The 18419-nt window shown below is 44.1% G+C and overlaps 1 protein-coding gene across 1 annotated transcript; it reads right to left on the bottom strand.

The window, feature by feature from the left end:
• Positions 1-16956: 16956 nt before the first annotated feature.
• On the bottom strand, positions 16957-18007 carry LOC123441011 (protein STRICTOSIDINE SYNTHASE-LIKE 10-like). The gene has a single exon (XM_045117539.1). It carries the CDS (start codon positions 18005-18007, stop codon positions 16964-16966), a length of 1044 nt encoding a protein of 347 aa, XP_044973474.1. The 3' UTR covers positions 16957-16963.
• Positions 18008-18419: the final 412 nt, after the last annotated feature.

Genomic DNA, 18419 nt, shown 5'->3' with positions numbered 1-18419 from the left:
TGAATGAGTGTTTGGTATGAGCTAGGGTGACTTGGATGAATGGAAATATAGGTGCAATTCACCTAGCAGGGCTATACAAAGAAACTTGGATGAATGGAAACATAGGCCAGCCATAGGAAATTTGGGTCAGCCAGCCATCCCCAAGCTAGCTACTTGCCTAGGACAAATCACACATATCACGAAACGCAAGAAAGAAAATCCATAGCATGGTCACCTCGGGAGCGGAGTGGTAGGCGATTTGGTCGGTGAGGAGGAGATGGGTCGTCGTCGTCGTCGCTCGAGCGAGCAAACTCCTCCTCTCCCGGTGCCGTCGACGTTGACGTTGCTGTTGACGCATCAAGCAGCTAGCCGGGCATCCCCCGAGCGGAAGCGCGTGCAGTCGAGGTTGACGCCGTTGGGGATCTGCCTCTTGGATCCGCGGGAGCCTCGCCTTCGACACGCCGACGGTTGTGTCTACGCGCGCGAGGGGATGGGTATCGACTGGCACCAAGGAGGAAGGTGGGGATCGGTCGCAGGGGTGGGTGGAGGCGGTGGCGGAAACAGCGCCGGCGGCTAGGGTTCTTGCCTGGACGTATCGAGAGGAAGTGAGGAGGGGATGTGCTCGACTCTTTGGGCCATTTCCTTATTCATTATTAGGTGGGTCACACAGGGAAGTGAAAATATTTCCTTTGAACTCCTCCGCGGTCCGCCAAAACCAAAATACGCGCCCCCTCAGCCTCAACGACGGGAAGGAATGTTATCAAAAAAAAGGAGGGAAGAAAAGGATGTCTGAGTCTGACTGTTTGATTTTTCGCAAGGGCCGTCGTCACACACGTATCAAAGAACTAAGTATTTTCATTGGTCGATGCATTGTTCCCACGGATTGCCCCCATCCTTTCGATCATAGTCATTCATTTGTTCTAGATCAGACGATAGAGACACCGTGTCACGCCGATCACGCCTTGCTCCACATAAGTAAAACCATTAAAGTAATTGTCTTTCCCGAACCAACTTAGGCCTATGTTTTTATGGGTTAGTAAAAAACGAATTTTTTTATCTAGAAACCAAGTTAAATATAATATAGTACGAAACTAAATAAAAATGTTGAAATTAATTTAGTATGGAGCTTCAGATGACTAGTGTGTTGTAATGTTTCTCGCCTCCTTGGATGTTTGTCGTATCGTCGGTCGTTTCTCGCATGATGGGATCGCCAAGAGAGAGATTGTCTTTCACTTTTTTTTTCTCGTTTCCTTTTATTTTGGGCAGCTAGCCTATCACATGCGAGGCCATGGATCACTCCCCTGAAATAGATCCTGGCCATCCACTCCTCCTAGATCCAACGCTTCAAAACCCTTCCCTCTTTCAACACACCTCTATCACTTTTTCTCTTCTTTTTTTCAATCGGTAGCACTTAATGACCAATTTGTGCAATAGTATCATGACCTAATGGACACAAAAGGTCATAACATTATGGGCTTTGGACCCTCTTAGACTTGCCATGACTAATTTCAGAATTTTGGTCATGGATCAATGACCAATTAAACCGTCGTCATTATTTTTGGTCATAATTGAGCATTTTTCTTGTAGTGATGGCTCATATGGTAGTTGCCTTGATCGACGAGTCATATGGTGATATGAAGACCAGTTTCCCAAAGTCTCAGCACAGACTTTGGGAGAAGGGCCCACTTGATGATATCAACATTGAGTATGTTGCAAAAGATGCATACGTTTCATATGAGTTGTACCGCAAGATTCGAGTCGTCAACTATGGCCAGGGTCACCTCGAGGAACGTGGACATTCTGATTTAGATGATTCAGACGAGTAGTGTTCTTAACCTCGAACACTTGTATATATATCTATGGTAGCTATTATTATGTACTGTTTGGACTAGTATCATGTACTTCTTGGACCAATTTATATATGTCTAGTTTATGTTTGTGCCATTATAGTTTCCAAATTTGAATGGTTTAGCCCTTTCTAACTTCATTTGCTACTTTTGAATGGTTTAGCCCATTCTAACTTCATGGTATCATGCATTTTGACCACATATATATACAAAAAGTCTTCAGTTCAAATAAGTTCAGAAAATGAAATCCCTTTTGTAACAGATCTGTTTTTGATTAAAACAATCATTTAAAAATGAAAGACCATTAGTCCCACGTGGCGTGCAGCGGAACCACGTGGCGTGCCGCAGAACCACTTTTGTTGTGTGGGTCGCTTCTCCTTCTTCTCCTTGTGCTAGATATTGGTTATGCACTAGGGGAAGTAGGAGTAGCGACCATCATCGACGGTTGAAAAATCAGGTGAGCTAGTGTCCACCATATATGAGAGAAGAAGAATGTCGTCTCTTATTGTGCGGGTCGCTTCTACTTCGAGAGAGATTGTCCATTTTGTGATGTGCCTTTGAATGGTGCATTTTGAACACAGAAAAAGTATGTAGTTCAAATAAGTTCAAAAAAAAAATGAAATCCCTTTGTAAGAGATGAGTTCTCGTTCGAAACCCTGCTACTTCGAGAGAGATTGTCAGTTTTGTACACGAACTGCATCCAGTTTTTGTCGTAGCCCTCTAAACTTTTTAACACATGCTATGTGGGTGAAATGATGATCGCATGCCAACTTTCAACATTTTCAGAGTTCATTTGTAGTGCTTTTCAATTTCAGGGTCAACTAGCTCAAAAAAATAAAAAGTAAATGCACGAAGAATACCAAATGAAGTCAGAAATTGTTGGAATTTTGTGATGTGCCTGTGAATGGTGCATTTTGAACACACAAAAAGTATGGAGTTCAAATAAGTTCAAAAAAATGAAATCCCTTTGTAAGAGATGAGTTCTCGTTCGAAACCCTGCTACTTTGAGAGAGATTGTCAGTTTTGTACACGAACTGCATCCAGTTTTTGTCGTAGCCCTCTCAACTTTTTAACACATGCTATGTGGGTGAAATGATGATAGCATGCCAACTTTCAACATTTTCAGAGTTCATTTGTAGTGCTTTTCAATTTCAGGGTCAACTAGCTCAAAAAAAAAGTAAATGCACGAAATATACCAAATGAAGTCAGAAATTGTTGAAATTTTGTGATGTGTCTTTGAATGGTGCATTTTGAACACACAAAAATTATGGAGTTCAAATAAGTTCAAAAAAAAAATGAAATCCCTTTGTAAGAGATGAGTTCTCGTTCGAAACCCTGCTACTTCGAGAGAGATTGTCAGTTTTGTACACGAACTGCATCCAGTTTTTGTCGTAGCCCTCTAAACTTTTTAACACATGCTATGTGGGTGAAATGATGATCGCATGCCAACTTTCAACATTTTCAGAGTTCATTTGTAGTGCTTTTCAATTTCAGGGTCAACTAGCTCAAAAAAATAAAAAGTAAATGCACGAAGAATACCAAATGAAGTCAGAAATTGTTGGAATTTTGTGATGTGCCTTTGAATGGTGCATTTTGAACACACAAAAAGTATGGAGTTCAAATAAGTTCAAAAAAATGAAATCCCTTTGTAAGAGATGAGTTCTCGTTCGAAACCCTGCTACTTCGAGAGAGATTGTCAGTTTTGTACGCGAACTGCATCCAGTTTTTTTCATAGCCCTCTCAACTTTTTAACACATGCTATGTGGGTGAAATGATGATAGCATGCCAACTTTCAACATTTTCAGAGTTCATTTGTAGTGATTTTCAATTTCAGGGTCAACTAGCTCAAAAAAAAATAAGTAAATGCACGAAGAATACCAAATGAAGTCAGAAATTGTTGAAATTTTGTGATGTGCCTTTGAATGGTGCATTTTGAACACACAAAAAGTATGGAGTTCAAATAAGTTCAAAAAAAATGAAATCCCTTTGTAAGAGATGAGTTCTGGTTCGAAACCCTCCTACTTCGAGAGAGATTGTCAGTTTTGTACACGAACTGCATCCAGTTTTTGTCGTAGCCCTCTCAACTTTTTAACACATGCTATGTGGGTGAAATGATGATAGCATGCCAACTTTCAACATTTTCAGAGTTCATTTGTAGTGCTTTTCAATTTCTGGGTCAACTAGCTCAAAAAAAAATAAGTAAATGCACGAAGAATACCAAATGAAGTCATAAATTGTTGAAATTTTGTGATGTGCCTTTGAATGGTGCATTTGAACACACAAAAAGTATGGAGTTCAAATAAGTTCATAAAAAATGAAATCCCTTTATAAGAGATGAGTTCTGGTTCGAAACCGTGCTACTTTGAGAGAGATTGTCAGTTTTGTACACGAACTGCATCCAGTTTTTGTCGTAGCCCTCTCAACTTTTTAACACATGCTATGTGGGTGAAATGGTGATAGCATACCAACTTTCAACATTTTCAGAGTTCATTTGTAGTGCTTTTCAATTTCGGGGTCAACTAGCTTAAAAATAAATAAGTAAATGCACGAAATATACCAAATGAAGTTAGAAATTGTTGAAATTTTGTGATGTGCCTTTGAATGGTGCATTTTGAACACACAAAAAGTATGGAGTTCAAATAAGTTCAAAAAATGAAATCCCTTTGTAAGAGATGAGTTCTCGTTCGAAACCCTACTACTTCGAGAGAGATTGTCAGTTTTGTACACGAACTGCATCCAGTTTTTGTCGTAGCCCTCTCAACTTTTTAACACATGCTATGTGGGTGAAATGATGATAGCATGCCAACTTTCAACATTTTCAGAGTTCATTTGTAGTGCTTTTCAAATTCAGGGTCAACTAGCTCAAAAAAATAAGTAAATGCACGAAATATACCAAATGAAGTCAGAAATTGTTGAAATTTTGTGATGTGCCTTTGAATGGTGCATTTTGAACACACAAAAAGTATGGAGTTCAAATAAGTTCAAAAAAAATGAAATCCCTTTGTAAGAGATGAGTTCTCGTTCGAAACCCTGCTACTTCGAGAGATAATAGTTTGGATAGTCAGAATTATTAATTTTGAAAATAGAAAATTGTTTTGAATAATTTATTCAATTTCAAACACTTTTCATTATCATAGTTTTGTCAAATTCTCAAATAAGCAAAAAAGAATTTTTAATAAACATAGTTTTTAATTGAAAATAACAAAATAAGTTAATAGTTTGGATATTCAAAATAATTAATTTTGAAAATAGAAAAAAATTGAAACTATATGAGAAATCATGGACAAAATTCAACCTGAATTCACTTTGAATTCAGATTGAATTTTCTCCACAATTTCGAATATAGTTTCAATTTTCAGTAAGTTTAGGCCCGTAAGCGTGCTTTAGAAAGGATCTCGATGGACAAGCTGCGACGGGGCTTATAAACAAGTGTTAGTCCCCCTCGCTGGGCGAGGTGAGACTAAACTTATCGTGCAGCCGAGGAGGGGCTTTAGTCCCGAGTGGAGCCACGCCCCGGGACTAAAGACACCCTTTAGTCCCGGCTGGAGCCACGCATCGGGACTAAAGACCCCCTGCTTCTCGCCTCTTGGTCTGCCCGAAAAGAGGCCTTTAGTCCCGGGTCGTGGCTCCACCCGGGACTAAAGGGGTTCTTTAGTCCCGGCTCGAGCCACGCACCAAGACTATAGATCCACCTATATAAGCGGGACTTCGAAAATTTCCAACCCAATTCGTCCATTTCTCTTCTTCTTCCTCTCGTTCTCCTGCCCGGCGCGGCACAGCGACAAACTAACCGACGCCGTCAGGCTGCCCGCCGTCCTCCTCGCCATCGGCAGTCCTCCTCGCCGCCGCGCCGTCCTCCTCGCCGTCGCGCCGTCCTCCTCGCCGCCCTCCTCGCCGCGCGCCGTCGACACCTCCGGCCGGTAAGCCCCCCGCCCCCTCCTCCCCAACACTCCGGCCAGTATAGAAGAAAAGAATAAAAAGGAGAAGATAAGAACAAAAAGGAGAAGAAATGAAGAAAAAGGAGAAGAAAAGAAGAAAAAGAAAAAGATTTTTTTGTCATTTAATTCCTATTGTTATTAGGTTTGTGCTAGATTATTAGGGTTAGTAATATTTAGAATTAGGTTAGGGTTACAAGAAGAAGAAATATGAACAAAAATAAGAAAATAAGATTAGGAAAAATGAAAATAAGAAGAGGAGGAGAAGAAAAGAAGAAAAAGTGTATATTGTATAGTGTATATGCTTAAGTGTATAGTGTATATAGTGTATAGTGTATAAGGAGAGGAGGAATTTTGCTATAGTGTATATAGTGTATAGTGTATAAGAAAAGAAGAAAAGAAGAGGAGGAGAAGAGAAGAAAAGAAGAGGAGGAGAAGAAAAATGAAAATAAGAAGAGGAGGAATTTTGCTATTGTATAGTGTATATGCTTAAGTGTTAATAGTGTTTCTTAGATTATTGCTTAATTTTGCTATTGTATATGCTTAAGTGTTAATAGTTTAATTTTGCTATTGTATATGTTAAGTGTTAATAGTTTATTTTTAGCAAGAAAATTAATAGAACTAGTTTATTTTTTTAGTTCATTTTACGATGCCTATCCCGCATCCTCGTCGTCGACTCGGCGGAGGACACCTGCTTCATCAGAGGGGCCCTGTCCGGGACTAGGCTCCACCCGGTTGGTATTGGGAGGTGCTACCTTCCGGGGGGCGTAGATTGGTGAGGAGCCAGCCCGTCGTTGACCCAATCCTTGTTTGGTGGCGGTCGCGTGGGCCAGTGAGGGTGCCGAGGCTTCCGGACACCGCGGAGGTGGTACGTCACCGTGTCAGCGAGGAGGATGAGCACGTCCGTCGCTACATGGTTGCGTTGGAGGTCAGGTTCGAGCATACCTGGCAGGTTCTTCGGGGATCTCACTGGAGCTATGATCCTGTGATGGTTCCTTCTCTTTGGGTGTCCACCGCCCGCGCAGATACCCGTCGGGCGCTACGGTTCTAGATGTATTAGTGATGCTATATGTATCATAGTATTCGAGGAGTATTAGTGATAATATTCGACGATGTACGGACAAAAGTGATGATGTATTAGCTTATAATTGAATGCATGCTAATTTGAATACTACTTTATTTTACGATTTGGTTTTGCTTATTGAATACTCAAATTGGAAAAGTACTCCTACTTTGAATACTATGCAGAAATCTAGGAGTCCCGGGTGGAGCCACGACCCGGGACTTAAGTTGTTTTGGAACGGAGTTCCTGATAGAATAATTCTTTTTTGGTACAAAGGTTAAGAGAATCCGTTTTTTGAAGAACTATGGATCCACATATCAGGAACCTCGAAGAGGAAGAACTTCTCGAAGATATAATCAAAGACAGCCCCGACGTTGAACCAGCTGAATCTCCGTCGTCATATCTAAACCAGGACGCTGGAATGGAGGTCGAGCGACACGAAGATGAAGCCGATGGGGCAGGAGATAGGTCCAATGACGGAGAAGGTGATAGCTACACTAATGAAGAAGCCGGTGAAGAGGAGAAGTCCGGCGAGGTATACATATGAAGTTCGACAATCACTTGTAATATGTGAAAAATATTGGAGATAGCTCTATATTGTATACATATACATTCATTTGACGAATGTTTCTCCCTCTTAGGCCTCCACATCGAGCAAAACTACGAAACGAGGCCCGACTAGAAAGTTGGATGCACGGACGCATTACACATTTGAGGTGATATTTCTTACGGGCGAACCCAAGCTTCCTAAGAATGCTGCTGACACATTCAAGAAGAAATGCAGAGTTCTCGTTAGGGATCACGTCCCGATCAGCGTTCGGGAGTGGAACAAGCGCAAAGGGGCAGCCGATAGTGACTATGTCGCCGAAAGGTACAAAGATAATCTTTGGAATGATCTCACGTCACATTTCAACCTGCCAGAATGTGAGAATGAAGACGCCGCAGACAAACTGAGGGCCAAAGTCAAGCAGTGGACTCTGAAGAAGATGGCCGAACTGTTCCGTAGCTGGAAGAAGAAGCTATGGAAAAACTATCTGAAGACACAGAAAGTGCCAGTATTCGAGGGGTATCTAGCCAAGCAGGCGAATCACTGGAAGGCATTTCAAGAGTACAAGGAGTCAGAAGATGCCCAGGCATTATCAGAAAAGAACAAGATAAATGCCGACAAGAAGAAATATCACCACAAGCTGGGGCCAGGGGGCTATGAGACTGCCATCCCAAAGTGGGATAAGAAAGAGCAAGATCTGATAGATAAAGGCATCGTACCTGAACCACTCCGTGATGAGTGGGAATGGAGAGCAAGAAATTGGTTCCTTGCGTATGGTGGGTCGTACGACGAAACAACAGGGGACCTCATCTGCAATGACGATCTTAGGATACCCAAGGAGAATTGGAAAAGGATAGAGAAAGAAATTAAGGAGGGACAAAGAAAGTTCACTGCAGATAGAGATAAAGATTTGCTCACACTGGTCCTCGGCAATGACGAACATGGAGGACGAACGCGAGGCTTCGGTCCTTCTTACCCGTGGTGGCTTGGGTTTGCGAGAGACCAAGACACTTACAGAAGCCGAGAGAGAGCAAAGAAGCAGCAGCAGGATGAGGAGAATGACAAGTTCAACCAGTTGCTTGCCAGGATTAACGAGCAACAGAAGCAGATTGATGAGCTTAGAGGAGTACCGCGCCAGGAAGATCCTGCACTTGATATTACCGGCGCCCCATCTAAGCGGAAAAACAGCGTGCCTGAATCTGAGGTCCCGCTTGACGATGAACGAAGAATGAAAGAGGGCGGTCCCGGCTACCCCGTGGATGGAATCAAGGAGTCAACATCATGTGAACTCCATCAGAAATTCAAGAACATATCCATGAAGGTGGCCGTCGGACAAGCTTTACCTTCTGGCTCTGATGCACACTGGCATGGCCGTGAGATTCGAGCTGGCTTTGCTAAAGTCGGGGTGGATGAAATCATGACGGGGTTTAATGATATGGAGCTCGACATAGATGGACTCGAAGATGAGAGGACACTCGGAGAAGTACTGGGTGGAGTCATCCTATGGGACAAGAACTACATCAAGCTTCCAGGCTCGGCCCCAAGGACAACACCGCCTCCGAGTCGTCGCAGGTCACCTACACCTCCATTACCTCCAAGCCCTCCACATGACGTCGGCCAACACAACACGAGTCCATCTCGATCACCGCCGCCGGACTTGGGTCGTCCGTCTCCACCGCCGCCCGCACATGATACTAAGCGGAAGCGTGTCAGCAAGAACGCTCCGTCGATGATTTCTAAGTGACGGAGCTCCCCAAAGCGCAAATTGTCGCCCCTCCCAAAGGTACCTCATGCTAATCTTCCTATCAGACCTTATGATCGTACCCCCGAGGAAAACGCCAGGATAGCAAAGGAACAACATGATGCGCAGATGAAAAGGAAGGAACCCGAGCCCCGCCCGTAATACACCGAGAAGCACATATCACGTGCAAAAGACTTCATAACCACTGCATCACAGTATGACTTACACTATAAGCCTGATGACTATACACGCACATTGCAGAAGGAAGTGAAAAAGAGCAGCTCACGTGCAAGTGCAAGTGGGAGCAAATCAAGTTCAACTACAAGCAAGAAATAATCAGACGTTCCTCAGCTTGGACAACAGGCCAAACAGTCGATCCCACCCCTCAAGGTGTTAACTGAGAATGTTCCCCCTCCGGTGCAGGGGCAAGCTTTTGAAAGAGCAAAGGAGTTGGCGGATGAATGTGGTATCTCCGTTGAAGATTTGTTGGCTTCCCAAGATGACAGGATACTCAAGGCTGTGGTAGCCCCTAAGCCACAGTTTGTCATGGGAGAGCCTTTGGTCAGCAAAGATGATCTTCCAACAAATATGCGTTACTTGCATAAATTGTACTTAAGTGAATCAAAGAATGGGAGAACGATGATCGTGCTGAGTGTAGCGACGCTAACTAAATGGTACGAGCATCCTAAATATTGGGTTTATTGACCCAGATAAAATACATATAGCGACGCTAACTGACAAACCCAAGGAGACGGAGGAAAACCTTCTAAGGTTTCTAACAGATCAAAATTTCTGTGACCACATACTGTTTCCATACAACTTCAGGTGAGGGTCTTTGCTCTGTTGTGTCTATTCACTTATAAGTGTAATTGATAAGTTACTGACACACACACACACAGATATGTATATATATATATATATATATATATATATATATATATATATATATACACATACATGTGCAGCTTCCATTGGATTCTGTTGGACATTCAAATTGATAAGGGAAGAGTTGATGCCTTTGACCCATTATCGAGACCCTTGGAACAGTTCCAAAGCCTGCAGGACATGCTACAAGGGTAATTTTAATCATTCTTGCGCTCACTCGGTCTCTTTCGATGATTTTCTGATATATCAATTAATGAAAAATTTAGCAAATCATTATCCTTGTCGGGCAGGGTTTGGAAGCGGTTCAAGTGCGTGACTACCGGTAACTTTCCTGAGAAGCTGACCTTTAGAGCGGCTCAGGTAAGCAGTAGTATGATATACTTCTATTAATTTTCAATACATTTATGATGCTAGATTATTATTTTGATTATATATATTATATTCTCGTAAAGTGCGACCAGCAGCCACGGGGAACGCATCTATGCGGATACTATGTTTGCGAGACCATTCGCACGTTTACCTCTGAGTTCAAGGATCACAGATTCGATGTAAGCAATGAACATTCACACCTCTATTTTTACCCGTCATTCTTTGTTATCATGATTGATATTCATATTCATCTCCTCTTCTTATATAGCACACGGCCATGAGGACGAAGGTCTTACCACAGCAATGCGCGATTGCTGTTGCAGAGGAGCTTGCGGTATTTATGAGGACGGAAGCTATAGAAGACAAATGACGATTTAGTGTAGGTAAGGGCCATTACTGATGTTCGTCCATGTAATCGAATAGACGGGCTCTAGTCCCGATAATTCAGATCTCAATTTAATTGTATATATATGATCGCTTGTAAGATAAGTTAATCTTATATATATATATATATATATATATATATATATATATATATATATATATATATATATATATGCATAATTATTTCTATTTAAATTATATAAAAACTAATTCCCGAACACCAAACGAGGCATCACGGTGATCTTCCGAACACCTAAACCCTAAAACCCTAAAACCCAAAAATAATTTTATTCAAAAAAAAACCTAAAAACCAGCAAAATCTGAAAATCTTTAGTCCCGGTCCGTGTAACGAACCGGGACTAAAGGGCCTGCCCCTGGGGCGCTACGAGGCGCCCACCTGGAGCACCTTTAGTCCCGCCCCTTTAGTCCCGGTTGGTGAACTGGGACTAAAGCCCCTTATGGGCCGGGGCTATAGGCCCTGTCCCCACTAGTGATGGAGCATCGAACTGAGCCCTCAGGGGGCTTTTAATTGTCCTATGACCTCTGTCGTGCATCAATAGAGGTATTACATCATTTGGCAGTTGTTGTTGAAGAACATAATAATAACCTAGTTAGCAATGTAATGAACGTCATTTATGCAACAGTAGAGTGTACTTAATTACCAAACTCTTAGCAAGACATTTCGAAAATGGCATCAACTCTCAACCTATGCACTAGTGGCATGTAAAATGTATAATTTGGGCCAGTTCCCAAATTATATGGGAAGTTCTCCCTACCAACCAGGACACCAACATGAAAGTGGATAAGAACATCCTTCTCCTTCCAAGTTAGATGTGATCCATAAGTATAGTGTGTTGTATTAATTATTTTTCTTAATTCACTCGGAGAAATGAAATAAGTTATAAATTATAATTTAACAAATTTAGAATGAATGAACACCAACTATTTCTAAATATAGAATGCAAATTACTTGACAAATATGATTGACAAACTCACATGAAGGTAAAACAGGAAGCATATCGACATTCACCCAAATGTCGATGTTACCTTCAATATGATCTTTAGGACAAAAATCGAAGGTTATTTTCATACCCTCCTGAAATCCACATGTCTTGCAAAGAGCTTTCCAATTTAAGCATCATAATTCTGTGTTATTAACTGCCTTCATTATTTTGATCAGAAATGTATGCTCATGTTTAGTCCTCATGTTAGCTTTCCTCGTCTCTATATACTCTCTGGTCTTCGAAACCGAGCCTCTTCAACACATACCTTCTTGCATGGCAACGAAGAAACTAATCGAATTGTATAAAACAGGAATTACACGATTAAAGCAAAGAAACAGAAGTCATGCTTAATTACGAAAAAACACTTTGTCATCGTTTTGTACCACACAAACATCTAAGGACTCGTCAAGCTTGATGTTGAAGAACCTCTCGTGTCGCAGGTGAGGCGTGTCGCACACACCCTGATAGTCGCCGCAAAATTCAGACTCTCAATAATCACCGTCACAAATTTCCTGTTTTAATGTGGTGATTTAACTTATAATCTGTGGAGCATGTTTGTAAATGCGTAAACAACAACCGTGATACTATATCTAAAGAATTGAACATCTATAAATGCGTAAACAACAACCGTAAGGCAATGAATTGTACTAGTAATAATAACTGTGCGGCGACGGTGTGCTTGATTAGTATAGGTGTTGCAGTTGTATTAGGAAAATCCTATTTGCCGCTATGTGCGAAGCGGTGTCGAGCCTTCGCACAGAGCGAGCGGGGGATTGGGCTGGCCCAGGTAGCGAGGTAGCGAGGGAACCTTGCCCGGTTTTGGGATCCTTCTAGAGGTTCCAACCGGTTTTTTCCGGTTCTGGGAAACTTCTAAAAGGTTCCCTGAACCGTTGTTTTTCATTTTTCTGTTTTTGTATTTGTTTATTTTTTTTCTATTTCTGTTCCAAAATTGTTCTAAATTTTCATAAAAATTTCTGGAATTTGAAAAAATGTTTCGGTTTTTTATATATTTTTTGAAAAAATGTTATGGAATTTGATTTTTTTTCTTCAGAATTAGAAAAAATGTTCCGGAATTTGTAAAAATGTTTCGGAATTTGAAAAAATGTTTTAGAAATTAAAAAATGTTCCGGAATTTAAAACAGTTCAAGATTTTGAAAAAATGTTCCGAAATTAGTTAAAATGTTCTGAATTTTGAAAAAATATTCTAGAATTTGAAAAAATGTTCCGGAGTTTAAAAAATGTTCTGGAATTTAAAAATGTTCCAAAATTTTAAAATTGTTCCGGACTTTAAAAAATTGTTATTCAAATTCGAAAAATGTTTTTTGCTTTAAGAAAAATGTTCTACATTTTCAAAAAAATAATTTTTGAGTTTCAGAAAAATAAAGCAGAAAAGGGAAAAAACTATAATCATTGTGCACCTACTCGGCGTGCCCAGTCGGGGGTCGGCCTGTGCGAAGCCCCGATGGCTTGCCGCACTGAGTGGCGAATAGGAGGCTCCGTTGTACTATGCCCTAAACTTCAACGATAGTGTGCTTGATCCGGCCAACCTTGAGAGCTTTGGTGCTAGCCCGAGATCTTCACATTGCCAGATTAACTATTACGTCTGATTGCTAGGAAGTGGTTAGAACATAAAAAACAGTGCATTATGTGCTTATGCAGCCATCCTTAAGGAGGTTATTTTTTTCAACAAGGAGGATGACCGATGACCTCTACGTCTCGAAAATGTATGTAGCCATTTTATGAATTATTCATAAAGACCGTACAAAGTAGTACATCAGGAAGGTTGAAGCCATCATCTTAGCAACACTTGTCGCTTCTCATATCCATTTGATGAAGGGGTAGCGATAGTCCGAGCCTAATACCAAACTGACATCGCACAAATGCCTAGCATCTAAAGCCGCATGTCCCAACAAAGCCAAATACTCGGTTTTGGACGTAAACTGGTCCGATGCACTCATAGGTCGTTGTCGCCATCTTCCACTGATCCATCTTTAGTGCAGGTACTGACGCATCAACATTGGCGGGCCTATCGTCGACGTGAGACAATGCCTCCTCCCCGCACGTGTCTATCATCACACGTCCGTTGCCGAGTCACTGCCGCGCCACGTCGCCAAGACTCCTCGTCATTGATTCATAACATGGAGTGTCGTTTCACCGCTGGAACCGTCCACTGGTCCCTCAAGGCAATGCACACCTCCAAGAATGACGCCCCCAAGGAGGGAATGGCACAAGTGCGTCGCCGTCATCCGATTGACTGGTCTTGGGTTTCCCACGGAGGTAGCAAAAGGAGTTGATAGATTCACCGGATGATGCCTTCAAGAAAAAAATAATGCCGAGGGCATCACCATCACCCACTTCGGCCACCGGTCGGAGACCATGTATTCAGCCCGATCTGACCCATGAGAATCCAACCGACAACATGTGCACCATTCTGACCGCCTTCAAAGCACCATATCTGGCCACCCAGATCCGGCGACCATCCACAACCGCACTACCACATGGGAGCCCTACCACACCGACCACTGCCTTGTGTGTGCCACCCTTGGAGCCTAGGAGAAGGGCCACCACCCTACCTCTCCAAACCGCGAAAGCCGCCGAGTGGAATCCCGCACGCACGTCATAGTTGCTGATCCGATCTAATCCTGAGTCAAAATCACCAGATCGCCAGTGCAGATCCGCCTTGAACATGGACATCGACAAGCCATGTCACCGCGAGAGGCATGGGCTTCACTTCACACCTCCATCCAGGGTCGTCGCCCTGGGTCGCAACTGCCAAGAAGTCCCGCACGCCACCGCATCACCCACGCATGCATCCCAACTGCCAAGAAGCCCTCCACGCCACCGCATCACCCACGCATGCACCCCAACTGCCAAGCAGTCCTCCACGCCACCGCATCAACCACGCATGCACCCACGCCGATGAGCCAGAGCGTCCAGGCCCGAGGAGGCCGGCCCGCGCCATCCCATCGCGCCAGTGAAAGGAGACGCCCCGCCGCACGCGTCAGTTAGGCTTTGCTGGTCCGCGCTCTTGGGCGAGGTAGGAGGAGGCGACCGACGGCGAAGATCTAAGGTACCCCCCCCCCCCCCCCCGGTCGCCTCATGGGGGCGGCGTGGGAGGGTTAGTTCATTGGGTCAGTCCTGATACGCACCTTAATATCCGCGGCTAGGTCCTCAAGGAGGTTGATTATCCGCGGAATTTGTTCGAGAGTGCCTCCTTCCGGCATCATGACCGTGAAACAACTGTTAAGGCTCTTGCTCTAGCTAAATCTTCTTCTTCCGTTGATATTTCGAGCTATTTATGGCTTGGAAACCCTCCCATGATTGCTTTTATCCCTATGGTTTTGAACTTTGAATTAAGCTCACTTCAAAAAAAAAAAGCTAACAGGATAGGTCGCGCTGAATGTTTTTGACAAGCCTGAGTACTTCTTTAGCCAATCATATACGCCTTGGCACTTGTCTTAGACCTAACCTTGCGCAATAGAAATCCAGGACCGAGTCGAGACGAACTCTATCGCTGGGTCCGATACAAATATGTGTCCGTCTCCTCACTAAACCCAAAATTTCTTAGATCGATCGTGCGATGGCAGGTGCCGACGAGGAAGTACCGGCTGCGGAGGAGGACGAGGTGGCGGCGGCGACCACGCCGGAGCCCGAGAAGGGGGCTTCCAATTCCAAGCTCAATTCAGAGCCTATTCCCAAACCAGCGGCCCCGTGGTGACCACGGCGAGGATGGGTATCCTGTTCCTCCGGTGATGAACATGATGCTGCGAGTGGAAGTCGACTACTACCTGTCCTGGGAGAAGTCCGCCCCTCACGACCCCCATGACGGGCACTCCGCCGGCTTCTTCAACCAGCTGGACGATGACCTTGCCGTGTACCAGCAGCGGATAAGGAAGGAGGTGGAAGCCAAGGGCTACGTCGTGGACAAGAATGACGACGAGGAAGCGGCCAACATAAACCGAGTCATCCTTAACTCGTACAAGGAGGCGTATCTTGAGCACTATGGCACCCTCCCGTCGCTCCAACTGTTGAATGACCACGTGGTGCATCGTTGATCAGATTACCATGTTTCTTTTTTTCTTTTCTTTGATTAGTGGAATGGAATAAGGGCCATGTTTCCGTTAACCATGGATCTTTTATGGATGGAGATTCCAACATACCACTGTAGCTAGTAGTAATATTTTTAGTTTCAACTAGCAGGTGAATCAACGAAAAGCACACTACATAGTGAAATCGTTGAAACACTTTCAAATTTTGAAGGTTCGTCGCTCGACCATGTGTATTTAATATGTGTGCACAATTTCATGCTAAAGACACATTTTGTGCTCTTGAGAGAGATAAAGGATAAATAGAAAACTTGTTCTAAAATACAACTTCTCTTGTTTTTAAGCAACCATATATTTCATTAGACAATTTGTTCACACAGATTACACAATACTTGTAGCTTGGGTACTTGCATTAGTGTTCTTCAACAACAAGTATTTAGGTACAAAAAAGTAGAATTTAGCTTTAAAACACGTTACTATGGAGGAAAGAACACATAATGATTTGCTAACTAAAAATGTGAATTACGATAGGTCGTCCGAAGCGGAAAACAAATTGCAAAACTATATTTAGTGGTAGGAACGAGAAACAGCAAGGCATCCTATGCATCATCTATTGTTCTCTACTTGCGCTTAACAACACTGACACTGGATGAATCGGCAGGTGTAAGTGCATGTGGTCGGCCGCTGCGGGCGAATTAAAAGGAGGAAACGTTGATGGGGCGTGCGGAAACTAGACGTGCTCTTCTGGTCCTTTGTACGTTGGCGTTGGTTGGGCAACAAGAAAAGTACTGGGAGCTCCGGCCACTGTGTTGACGCATATGGGTGACATATGAGCTTGTTTAATGGAAGACAGGAGCTTGTACAGGTTCAAAACACAGATTTTGAATTTTCACGTCAAGGAAACGATCCACGAGTGCATGAATGCATCAGTGCTTGATCGCCGGCAATAGGACGCAGGCTGGCTATTAACAAGAACCACTTATATAGTCAGAATTTAGCTTTAAAAGACGTTACTATGGAAGAAGGAACAAATAATGATTTGCTAACAAAAAATGTGAATTACAATAGGTCATCGGAACCGAAAAACAAATTTGAAAAACAATTACATTCAGTTGCAAGAATAACAAAATAAAAGGGTCATCCTATGCATCATCTACTGTTCTCTACTTGCGCTTAACAACACCGACGTAAGGAAGCTCCACCGAACCCAGGTAGATTTTGCCATTTGGTCTCTCCATGATCTCCGTTGGCCGCACCATCTTTGACCCTCTCATCTCCTCGACTATCCTTCCATCGTCACCGACCCTGACAGCGAGGCGATGACTACCACGGCCAAAGGGCAGTTCATTCTTCTCACGGTGCAACGCCACCCAATACCCTCCTTTCATGTCGGGCCTCACGTTATCTGGATATCCAGGCAGGTCGGCAAAAGGCTCGGATGTGCCTGCGTTGGCACCGTTGATCCAATGCCGTAGCAGCTTGCACGGGCCAGTAGACGCGACCACGAGGTGGGACCGGTCGGCGCTGAGCGCGACGCCATTTGGGTATGTCATGCCCGCCTGGAGCACCGTGACATCGGAAGTGTGTGGGTCATAGCTCATGAGGCGGCCCGTCGAGTCCCCTGTGCGAGTGACCATCTCATGTTGTGACCTTTGATAGTTCATGGAGCTGTCCGTGAAGTAGACCCGACCCGTAACTTGATCGACATCAACACCGTTGGTGAAGCGTAGAGGGAAACCGTCAACCTGGTTGACCAAGACGGTGGCCTCTCCGCCGCCGGGTGGTACACGCATCAGCCCCTTGTACGCGTCGGCCACGTACAGGTCGCCCGACTTCTGGTTGAAGCGTAGGCCGAGCGGACGGCCGCAACGGCTCTCCCTGGCATTCTCAGTCTCCCGGCTGAACTTGGAAGCCGTGCAAGTCATGCTATCGTAGCCGGGTCCGTAAGCATACGTAGTCCATCCCAGCTTGTCGCCGTTCCACTTGAGTATCCGGCCGTCTGAGACGCCGCTGTAGGGGCCCTGGCCGTTGCCGTCGAAGGCGACGCTCTCTGGCCCGTGGACCGTCCCGCGAGGCAGCGGCAGCTGTTGGGTTCGTGAGGCGTCGAAGCTAGCGGTGGTGGCGGCAATGGCACCGGGCATGAGGACAAGGACGAGGATGAGCAGCGTGACGGTGGTCTTTAGGAGGCGGCTCATGCAGCACCCCATATCGATCTGCTGCTTCTCAGGCTGGCTCTTTGATCGATCTGGCGTACGTGTCCTTTGGACTCTTGCTTAATTAATTAACGCCTGGTATGGATGGCTTGGTTTGATGGAGAGATCGAAGCTGCAGGAGGCTGCAACTTATATAGCACTGCTGGAGTACGTAGCGGTCCGAGTCGGCGCTTGGTAGACAAGAGATGCACGAGACCGAGTGGGTTTCGATCCTACGTTTCCGTTTCCTGATCCTGATCGTAAGTATGCAGCACGGAACGGGCGCACGCACGTCGCTCGTGAATCTTTTCTTCCACGCACGCTCGTGCTCGTGGATCGATCGAGCAAGCTTCCGAGTAGGGCAGCTGCGTAGAGATTTTTCTCAAACAACACAAACATAGTACATCTAGATCTTCCAAATAATTCG

The sequence above is a fragment of the Hordeum vulgare genome, chromosome 3H (genome assembly GCF_904849725.1).
Source record: "Hordeum vulgare subsp. vulgare chromosome 3H, MorexV3_pseudomolecules_assembly, whole genome shotgun sequence".
Classification (NCBI taxonomy): Eukaryota; Viridiplantae; Streptophyta; class Magnoliopsida; order Poales; family Poaceae; genus Hordeum; species Hordeum vulgare.
Note: the sequence above shows the minus strand (reverse complement) of the source record. Positions and strands in the feature narration are given on the sequence as shown.

Coding starts and splice junctions, on each gene's coding strand:
- LOC123441011 (XM_045117539.1), bottom strand. CDS start 18,007: ATGGGGTGCTGCATGAGCCGCCTCCTAAAGACCACCGTCACGCTGCTC.